The 11,410-nt window shown below is 43.2% G+C and overlaps 1 protein-coding gene across 1 annotated transcript; it reads left to right on the top strand.

Moving 5' to 3' along the window:
* Positions 1 to 109: 109 nt before the first annotated feature.
* On the top strand, positions 110 to 11,037 carry tusc2b (tumor suppressor 2, mitochondrial calcium regulator b). Its single transcript, XM_064965692.1, has 4 exons — positions 110 to 246; positions 742 to 1,026; positions 5,189 to 5,309; positions 6,308 to 11,037. Exons 2-4 carry the CDS (start codon positions 872 to 874, stop codon positions 6,371 to 6,373), a joined length of 342 nt encoding a protein of 113 aa, XP_064821764.1. The 5' UTR covers positions 110 to 246; positions 742 to 871; the 3' UTR covers positions 6,374 to 11,037.
* Positions 11,038 to 11,410: the final 373 nt, after the last annotated feature.

Below are 11,410 nucleotides of genomic sequence, written 5' to 3'. Positions count from 1 at the left end.
TTTCTTATTTGCTCACTCTTTCCTCATCATAAAGAACCTTCTCTAACCTTCCATTCAGTATTTTTTTTTTAAATAGACTGGAAGTGACGTAAGTACATGCCCTCCATATGATGGAAGTGAGGGAGAGGCTAAAAACGGTGACTAGTAGTTTCAGAGAGCTAACGTTAGCTACCTGTGCTTCGAAGACATTCGTCGTCTAAGGAAGTTATAAAATACGACTAATTGACTTCAAGCTGAAATCACTCGGTATGTCGACAGTGAATGTGCTTGCAAGCATGCAACCTAAATCATAGGGAGACGTTTAACGTTAGCTAGCTGGTTAATGTTACCTTGACAGCACGTATGGCGTTTTGTAGTTAGCTAACGTTAGCCATCTGATATTCTAAAAGGCCCTCAGCTACCATATCACAGACACGATGGTATGTTCTGCCAACCAACTGAAGACTTCAACCTGTCTCAGATATGAAACGCTACTGCTGTAAACAGGTCGCTAACCGATCACGTTAACTAGCATTGCTAGGTTTTGGTTTTGAAAGCTAATGCCAGCTTCAAGTCCTAACTAACTAGATAGCTATGCTTTTGTACAGAGAACTAACGTATGCATGTAGTTAGTGCATACGTATGCATGTAGTTAATCTGGCTAATATGATTTTTTTGTTCAATCAGCAGCTGCCAGAGAAACATGTCACCATTCATCAACGGCTGCTAACTCACTTTCTCTGTAATTCCTTTAAATTGTAGCTACCTACTGTCTTCTACTTTATAAATAACATCCCTGTCTCAAGACCTGTCAACACCTACATCGAGCATCAACTCGCTACATCTCTCCTGGGTGCAGTCCGGCCAAGAAAATAATGTCCCACAGTTGAAGATGGGCGGGAGTGGCTCCAAAACCAAAGGTTATTGGCCTTTTGCAGGTTCAGGCAGTGGTGATGGTGATCCAACCAAAGAGGGAGTCGACGAACAGTCGCTGGCAAGACTCCGAAGTTTCCGAAATGGGACGCCCTTCGTGTTTACCAGATGGAGGTAAATATAGCATCACAAGTAGCTATGTCATCATAACATACAGCACATACTACAAGTCAGAACACCAGCCACATCTCAGGATTGAGCAAAATTTGGATGTCCTAATTCAAAAATCAAATCAAATTTTATTTGTCACATACACATGGTTAGCAGATGTTAATGCAAGTGTAACAAAATGCTTGTGCTTCTAGTTCCGACAATGGAGTAATAACCAACAAGTAATCTAACTAACAATTCCAAAACTACTGTCTTATACACAGTGTAAGGGGATAAAGAATATGTACATAAAGATATATGAATGAGTGATGGTACAGAGCAGCATAGGCAAGATACAGTAGATGGTATCGAGTACAGTATATACACACGAGATGAGCATGCAAACAAAGTGGCATAGTTAAAGTGGCTAGTGATACATGTATTACATAAGGATGCAGTAGATGATATAGAGTACAGCATATACGTATACATATGAGATGAATAATGTAGGGTATGTAAACATTATATTAGGTAGCATTGTTTAAAGTGGCTAGTGATATATTTTACATAATTTCCCATCAATTCCCATTATTAAAGTGGCTGGAGTTGAGTCAGTGTGTTGGCAGCAGCCGCTCAATGTTAGTGGTTGCTGTTTAACAGTCTGATGGCCTTGAGATAGAAGCTGTTTTTCAGTCTCTCGGTCCCAGCTTTGATGCACCTGTACTGACCTCGCCTTCTGGATGATAGCGGGGTGAACAGGCAGTGGCTCGGGTGGTTGTTGTCCTTGATGATCTTTATGGCCTTCCTGTAACATCGGGTGGTGTAGGTGTCCTGGAGGGCAGGTAGTTTGCCCCCGGTGATGCGTTGTGCAGACCACACTACCCTCTGGAGAGTCTTACGGTTTTGGGCGGAGCAGTTGCCGTACCAGGCGGTGATACAGCCCGCCAGGATGCTCTCGATTGTGCATCTGTAGAAGTTTGTGAGTGCTTTTGGTGACAAGCCGAATTTCTTCAGCCTCCTGAGGTTGAAGAGGCGCTGCTGCGCCTTCTTCACGATGCTGTCTGTGTGAGTGGACCAATTCAGTTTGTCTGTGATGTGTATGCCGAGGAACTTAACTTACTACCCTCTCCACTACTTTTCCATCGATGTGGATAGGGGGGTGTTCCCTCTGCTGTTTCCTGAAGTCCACAATCATCTCCTTAGTTTTGTTGACGTTGAGTGTGAGGTTATTTTCCTGACACCACACTCCGAGGGCCCTCACCTCCTCCCTGTAGGCCGTCTCGTCGTTGTTGATAATCAAGCCTACCACTGTTGTGTCGTCCGCAAACTCGATTGAGTTGGAGGCGTGCGTGGCCACTCAGTCGTGGGTGAACAGGGAGTACAGGAGAGGGCTCAGAACGCACCCTTGTGGGGCCCCAGTGTTGAGGATCAGCGGGCTGGAGATGTTGTTGCCTACCCTCACCACCTGGGGGCGGCCCGTCAGGAAGTCCAGTACCCAGTTGCACAGGGCGGGGTCGAGACCCAGGGTCTCAAGCTTGGAGGGTACTATGGTGTTAAATGCCGAGCTGTAGTCGATGAACAGCATTCTCACATAGGTATTCCTCTTGTTCAGATGGGTTAGTGCAGTGTGGTTGAGATTGCATCGTCTGTGGACCTGTTTGGGCGGTAAGCAAATTGGAGTGGGTCTAGGGTGTCAGGTAGGGTGGAGGTGATATGGTCCTTGACTAGTCTCTCAAAGCACTTCATGATGACGGAAGTGAGTGCTACGGGGCGGTAGTCGTTTAGCTCCGTTACCTTAGCTTTCTTGGGAACAGGAACAATGGTGGCCCTCTTGAAGCATGTGGGAACAGCAGACTGGTATAGGGATTGATTGAATATGTCCGTAAACACACCAGCCAGCTAGTCTGCGCATGCTCTGAGGGCGCGGCTGGGGATGCCGTCTGGGCCTGCAGCCTTGCGAGGGTTAACCCGTTTAAATGTTTTACTCACCTCGGCTGCAGTGAAGGAGAGTCCGCATGTTTTCGTTGCAGGCCGTGTCAGTGGCACTGTATTGTCCTCAAAGCGGGCAAAAAGTTATTTAGTCTGCCTGGGAGCAAGACATCCTGGTCCGTGACTGGGCTGGTTTTCTTCTTTAAACTAAAGCCAATATTGTTCACTTACACTATAGAAAGGGTACACTATTTTGTATCTTTCTAGAAACTTCCCCTCACAATGTCAGTAGCTCTAGGTCTGTGTCTCGGGGCGTCCGTAGATCAACACATCAAATCAAATCTTATTTGTCACATACACATGGTTAGCAGATGTTAATGCGAGTGTTGCGAAATGCTTGTGCTTCTAGTTCCGACAATGCAGTAATAACCAACGAGTAATCTAACCTAAGAATTCCACAACTACTACCTTATACACACAAGTGTAAAGGGATAAAGAATATGTACATAAAGATATATGACTGAGTGATGGTACAGAGCGGCATAGGCAAGATGCAGTAGATGGTATCGAGTACAGTATATACATATGAGATGAGTAGTGTATGTAAACAAAGTGGCTAGTGATTAGAGGTCGACCGATTAATCGGAATGGCCGATTTAATTAGGGCCGATTTTAAAGTTTTCATAACAATCGGATTTTCACATTGTCAGCTCGGGGATCCAATCTTGCAACCTTACAGTTAACTAGTCCAACGCAATGACCTGCCTCTTGTTGCACTCCACAAGGAGACTGCTTGTTACGCGAATGCAATAAGCCAAGGTAAGTTGCTAGCTAGCATTAAACGTATCTTATAAACGTTCAATCAATCATAATCACTTGTTAACTACCCATGGTTGATATTACTAGCTATTTTCTGGCATGTCATGCGTTGCATATAATCTGACTGAGCATACAAGTATCTATCTGACTGAGCAGTGGTAGGCAGAAGCAGGCGCGTAGACATTCATTCAAACAGCACTTTCGTGCGTTTTGCCAGCAGCCCGTGCGTCAAGCATTGCGCTGTTTATGATTTCAAGCATATCAACTCCCGAGATGAGGCTGGTGTAACCAAAGTGAAATGGCTGGCTAGTTATCGCTCGCCAATAGCATTTCAAATGTCACTCGCTCGCTCTGAGCCTTGGAGTGGTTGTTTCCCTTGCTCTGCATGGGTAACGCTGCTTCGAGGGTGGCTGTTGTGTTCCTGGTTCGAACCCAGGGAGGAGCGAGGAGAGGGATGTAAAGCTATACTGTTACACTGGCAATACTAAAGTGCCTATAAGAACATCCAATAGTCAAAGGTTAATGAAATACAAATGGTATAGAGAGAAATAGTCCTATAATTCCTATAATAACTACAACCTAAAACTTCTTACCTGGGAATATTGAAGACTCATGTTAAAAGGAACCACCAGCTTTCATATGTTCTCATGTTTTGAGCAAGGAACCTCAACGTTTGCTTTCTTACATGGCAAATATTGCACTTTTACTTTCATCTCCAACACTTTGTTTTTGCATTATTTAAATCAAATTGAACGTGTTTCATTATTTATTTGAGGCTAAATTGATTTTATTGATGTATTATATTAAGTTAAAATAAGTGTTCATTCAGTATTGTTGTAATTGTCATTATTACAAATAAAATAAAATAAATGGCCGATTAATCTGTATCGGCTTTTTTGGTCCTCCAATAATCGGTATCGGCTTTGAAAAATCATAATCGGTCGACCTCTACTAGTGATAAATGTATTACATAAAGATGCAGTAGATATAGAATACAGTATATACATATGAGATGAGTAATGTAGGTTAGGTAAACATTATATTAAGTGGCATTGTTTAAAGTGGCTAGTGATACATTTTTTTACATCAAGTTCCATTATTAAAGTGGCAGATGTTTGACATCCCTTTCTATCTCAGTGTGGCAGTGAGCGAGGTGAGGGGTGGCAGGGTCGCCTAGTGGTTAGAACATTGGACTAGTAACCAAAAGGTTGCAAGTTCAAATCCCAGAGCTGACAAGGTACAAATCTGTCATTCTGCCCCTGAACAGGCAGTTAACCCACTGTTCCTAGGCCGTCATTGAAAATAAGAATGTGTTCTTAACTGACTTGCCTAGTAAAATAAAGGTAAAAAAAAACATGCAACATCTGTACTGGGTAGACATTTGTCATGCTCTTATTTCTCTGGACCCCACCCAGCGGTAACCTTTATCTGCCTTCAGCTCCCTGTACTTTGACGAGGATGGAGACCTGGCCCACGAGTTCTACGAGGAGACAGTTGTGATGAAGAATGGCCGTAAGAGGGCCAAACTGAAGAAGATCCAGAAAAACCTCATACCTCAGGTAACAGGCCCTTCTCTCAAACTGTCGGAATATGAAATTCAGGGGTATATTCACTAGAAAACGAACAGGATGAAATGGGGGGGGGTCCTACCTGAATTTGTCCAATAGAAACTGCTTGCTATGGTTTGCACTCATGAATACACTCCCGGTATTAGATTTTTAATATTCTAGTTAACCCCTTAGAGTGGATGTCCGTGTCCCTGCGGAAATGCAATTAGCATTTATTTTATTTTATTCCCCATATGTCAGTCTTAAGCTATGGATATTTGATTTGTTGCATTGGATGAGCCTCAATCTGCAGATGTCACACTTCCGCATCAGCCGTGAGAGGTGACAACGCTAGAGCAGTGTTTGTCAGACCATGAGACATCCTGAAAATCAGTTTTCTCACAGTCATCTGTAGCGTCCGAACGGTTTGGCCTACACACTAATATGATCTCTGTGGAAAGGTGAGATTTTAGGATGCCCAAAGGCTTGTCTGAAGGTCCCCCTGTACCAGTTTAAAAATGAGAAATTATATGAATGGAAATATATCTGGAGACTGTTCCAAAAACAAGGGGTAACATACATGTACTTAAAAAAAGAAGAATAACTTGCTTTAGATATTTGTTCCATCTAGTGAATGTTATTCAATGTGTTTGTGCTAATAGCATGTAAGGCAAAAAAAACATTTTGGTTTTATATTTTTTGATACTTCAAGGGGTCTTAAAATTCAATCAAATAGCTAAGTGATCCTTGGTATGACCTTCTTTAAATAATTACATATAGCTTAGTAGAACCCCCTTTCCCAGCTCAGACTGTTATGGGTTAAACACGAATCCATTATTTTCTGATGTCATCCTTTAGTCATCGAGTATGCATGATTTAAATAGTCCCGCCCCCAAACCAGTGTATTCAATATGGCAATATCCTGATCACATATCTGAATGTTACGGGCTAGGTATATAATGAATGATCATGTGCTTAGTTTTGTGTTTTCCGTCTCCTTTCCCTTCTAGGGAACCGTAAAGCTGGATCACCCCTGCATCCATGTGGATTTCCCAGTCGTTCTCTGTGAGGTTTGAGGAAGCCTGGTTCCATGTTCTGAGACCGGACTCAGACTAGCCACTGTCAACTCGGTCCCTTTGTTTCTCCCTCCACCTATACTTTACCCTGAAGCCCTCCACCTACCCTCCTCTAATCCGCCATGGTGTCCCCGTGATGATGTTTGGCCGGGGCGCCCTGACCTGTGAGGACAGATGTGCTGTTGCTCAACGCGTGTTGAGACTGCATGACATGCGGCTCTGTAAGGTGTGGCCCGTGTGCAATCGCACTACACACAGTAGTGAGTGGTCACTCACGGAGTCCCATCAGTGATGTCAGAGAAGATGGATGATGATGAAGACATCATTCTGCTCGCGTTACCCTCATCCTATTCAATATATACAATGCAGGTCCTGTGTGTGTATTAGTGGGTATGAAATGTGACAATGTGTCTCCTTGTCTGCCTGTCTCGCATTAGTGTGCTCTGGTAGGATGATCCACTGTACTTTGTAAGGAGAATGTAAGAGGCCAATTGACCCATGGGCTGTTAAGTAGAGTAGTGTCTTTCAGAATAGGCCGAGGTCCGATATCTTTAAATCCCTGGCCTAGAGGGAATTTGCCATCTGTACGGCGCAGCGAGGGGAACAGGTATTAAGGGGTGAGATTTTCCTTTACCTGTTCAGTCTTCAGAGCATCCAAAGTAGAGTTGCAAAATTCCAGCAACTTTCAATACATTTCCTGGTTTTCCAGAAATCCCTGTTGGAAGATTCCCCGAATGGGCAGGAAATCCATAATCCCCCAACCAGGACTTCTCGAAAACCAGGGAATTTATTGAAAGTTCCTGGAATTTAACTACTTTGGATGGGGTAATGTCAGGCTTAACCCATTAGGGCAAAATCCTGAGGTCAGGTATAGGAACATTTTAATGGACATTTTTACGTCTAGTCCTCGGGGGGGCAAGTGGGGTTTTGCATTTTTTGCCCCATCGTTAGCAAACACTGCTGATTTAAACATTCTAAACTGAAGATCATAATTAGTTGATTATTGGAGTCTGGTGTGTTAGCTGGGAATAAGGTGTGACATGATCGGAGCTGATTTTAATGTGATGTTTAATTGACTGGCTGTGGAGGTCAATCCTAATCATGAATCGTCTGAGTCGGTGCTGATCTAGGATCAGTGTTAACCCTTTGAGATTATAGTCAAGCCAACGCCGAGCCGCTTTTTAAATATGGGTCCAAGCATTGACTTGAGACTGGGAAAGTCCTGTTCCTCCGCTGCTTTGGGCGATACATTTAATTGTTAATTTATTATGTTATACAATGGCTTTGTTTAAAAAAAAAAAAAAAAAAATCACAACTCAAAATGTCTGTCCCTTTTTATTTCTTCCATGCACCATTACACAAAGACTGCGTTTACACAGGCAGCCCAATTCTGATCTTTTTTATTTTATTTTTTTACCGTTCAGATCAGCTTTTTTGCCAATAATTGGGCAAAAGATTAGAATTGGTCTGCCAGTGTAAACACAGCCAAACCCATGTTTTCCTAATATCAACTATGGAACTTCTGTGTCCTCTGCCCCTGACTTGTATAAAAGCCGATTTATGGTCATTCTGGAGTCTGTTTGCCGTACAGCATTTACTGCGATGCGGGCCTCTGCAGAAGTCAGGGCGTTCATGCTTCACAGAGCTGTTGTCAAGGAAGTGAGTTTGTGTTTATGCAGGACATACTGTCCCTACCTACAGTCAACCAATCATGCCAATGTGGAGTGAAACGCAGCCCGCAGCATTGTTACATTTGTGAGGCTCAGGACGATGCGGTACGAAACTAGATTTGACCTTTGGAAGCTCCACAGTTGCTTCACACTCTCCATACGGAGCATCCAGACGCAGTTTTGGAGTCCCTGGATATAGTCCTTAGTCGTGGTATACTGGCCATATACCACAAATCCCAGAGGTGCCTTATTGCTATTATTAACCGGTTACCAACATAATTGGAACAGTCAGTAATTTTGCATCATTCCTTTCAGCCAATCAGCATCCAGGACCCAAGCTACCCAGTTTATAAGTAATTTGATTCTGCAGAACCTTTGATATTTGCCCTTTAACCTCCAGTAGTAGTGATTGGCTCAAGCCCCCCTTTACCCCCCTTTATCTCTGCCAGCCTGATTTTATAGACTAGACGTAACACTGTAAACTTAAATCCAGGATATGTTACATTTGGTATGGTTACATAAGATAGATGATTACTCAAGGCATAAATGAAAGTAGGAGTAGATGGGTGGGCGTCTAGGGCAAACGACTAGCAACCCAATGGTTGCGAGTTCAAATCTCATGGACAACTTTAGAATTTTAGCTAATTAGCAACTTTTCAACTATTTACTACTTTGCATCTTCTTAGCATGTTAGCTAACCCTTCCCCTAAACGTAATCCTTTAACCTAACTCCTAGCCTAGCTAATGTTTGCCACCTAGCTAGAATTCAAAACATATAAGTTTGGATTTACGTACAGAATAATGTGAAATGCTATGAGACCAGGTAAACTCATGTCCAACAACACCATTGTTCTGGCCAACCAATGAGAGCATTGCTCTAAGGGACCTTTCCAGATGTTAGACAGATGATTGTATTATGAGCCATTATCTGCCAGTTGTATTGAAGTGTAGGAAGCTCGCCTTATCTAACGGGTATACACTTCCAGACCTTTCCCTGAAAGATCAACATTGGGCCAGAGCATGTTCATGTTCACCAAGGCACATTCTATTGAATTACCATGTCCACAGACACACCTCTCGAGCCTACCTCACAGGGGGACGTTAATTGGATTTCACAGCCCCCATTGGCCACTCTCCCACACACTGGTCCCCTGCAGTCTCATTTCCTTGAGTTAATCCCTGTTCTGAAGACAGGCACTGAGCTCCCCGGAGACAGCAAGATGGGTTTTAATTGGGTAAGGGGTGGGAGTTTCAAATCTAATAATTTATGCCATATGGGCCCATGTATGCCTGTTTTATATGCTTTCGTCTGATAAATTGCTACTTGTATCCTCAGTTAACTCAGCTCAATGGAAGTGGTCAAATCTAGCTGAACATCAGCAGAGCCTTCTAATACCGTATGTCTCTATGTAAACAGAAGGCTCTGGACATGACTGTGCTTGGGTTCTGGGCACAGATGACTCCTGCAGTGTCAAGCCATAATATGAAATGCGCTGTTAGGGAAGTGATTGGGCTTATTTGACATTGCAGCTGACATGGTGTATCTTCAATAAATGAAGACTGACTGACTGATCTACAAATAATATTGAATAGGATGCAAGGTGATTTGCAGATCAGTCAGTCGGCGGTCGCCTGCAATGTTTACCAAGTCCTTTAACTTTAGTTTGACAACCAGGGTGGTAGGGTGCATGGGAGGGGAGGGGAGGTTGGAGTTCATCAATCAATGTGAGGGTGTGTTTTTACACATTCTACATACCTTCTCAAGTGGTCCTTCCACAATGTCAGTGTGTTTGATATTCCAGGTAAGGGGGTCTACCTGTGTGTGTATGTGCTGCATATAGCATGCCATTCTCTGTTGTAAATGGTGTCTGATTGCTAGCAGATGACACCACAGTAATTACACTGACTTCATTAAATTCCAGAGCAGTAGCTAGATGCCACAGAGGCTGCTGCTGCAGTTTCTCTCCCACTGATCAGAGCATATGCAGTCTGGAATGCACAACTTGAAAAGTTGTCACTGTCATTCACTATATTGTGTCTAGGTTGCATAGATAGAATCCGTTTCACTAAGATCACTAATGGCTCTGACCTGAACCCTTATTTTACTCCAGGGGTAAGCATTAGATCTGTCCGACAGGCTTCGGAGACATTGTTTTGCATTTCACATTATGGAACTATTGAAGGCTTTGAATCGGTAACGTGTTTACACAAGATGGTTTTGTCTGAGTGTTCTCTTGACCCTGGCACAGTTGGCAGCTGAAGATTGTGCCCAGGCAGTACCAGTACTGTATGTTCAGCAGCAGTGTGTGGCATCATGTCCTTGGCCCTGGTGTCACACCAATGGGTACTGTGCGGTTGTCAGTATCACGCTGTCACAGCAGCCACAACCCACTAATGTTCCTGTTGTTTTGGGAGGCCTCATCATGTCCTGTGCCGATGTGCTGAGAGGGATAAATGCAACCTGGGGAGGATGTCACTGATGTCCAAATGGTGGAATAAGTGACCCCAACTACTGCACAGGAAACAGCGAAGGGCAACTCTCACCAGGTGTGTGGTATGAATGTGAATGTATTCGTGGGGCTACCTTTCACTCACACACCTTTCACCTATTTATTTGTGATGAAAATTGTATGTTTGTGCTTTTCTAATAACAAATTTCTGTGTTCATGCAAGTGACTGATTAAATGTGCCTGGGAGGAATCCTCACTATCAGTATCTGCAATTTGGCAGTATGCCCAGAACCTTGTTTTGAGAACGAAAGGGATATCTCAGTTTCAAGGTCTCAGCTTGGAGAGAAGAATCCTCGTGAGGTATTGGTCGGTCACATGCATGAACCAAATGTTAATGATGAATTAAATATGAATAATGAATAAGCAGTATATAGGAGAACTAACGGGACTGCCCCGGTGGAGCTTACTTCAGACCGGTACTATATGCATCTAAGTTTGACTGTGACCTCTCCAGCTTGCTGTCAATAAATAATGATTCATTTAAGATTGACTTTGAGTGTTCCATGTGTAGAACTTACACAACATATTATTCCGTAGAAAGGTGTTAAAATAAGCCTGTGTCTTTTTCAAAACTATGCTTTGTCTTGTTTGACCATCTGAATGTGTGTGTGTGTGTGTGTGTGTGTGTGTGTGTGTGTGTGTGAGCAAGGGTCAGTAGAATGGTCATGCCCACTTCATGCCATGGGAAATGTTCTTCATGCAAAGCTGTCTGAGTTATTGTTCTGCTTAAAGGATAAAAGAATGCTGGGTCAGGATCCACTCCACTTTATTGCTTTTATACACGTTTTAATTTTCTTTCTTTACCGACTACAAAAAAACTCTGAGAAGAATCGCTGTGTATAGTCCCGTCACGGGAG

Source organism: Oncorhynchus masou, chromosome 5 (assembly GCF_036934945.1).
Source record: "Oncorhynchus masou masou isolate Uvic2021 chromosome 5, UVic_Omas_1.1, whole genome shotgun sequence".
Taxonomy (NCBI): domain Eukaryota; kingdom Metazoa; phylum Chordata; class Actinopteri; order Salmoniformes; family Salmonidae; genus Oncorhynchus; species Oncorhynchus masou.
This window is presented reverse-complemented; position numbering and strand designations above follow the sequence as displayed.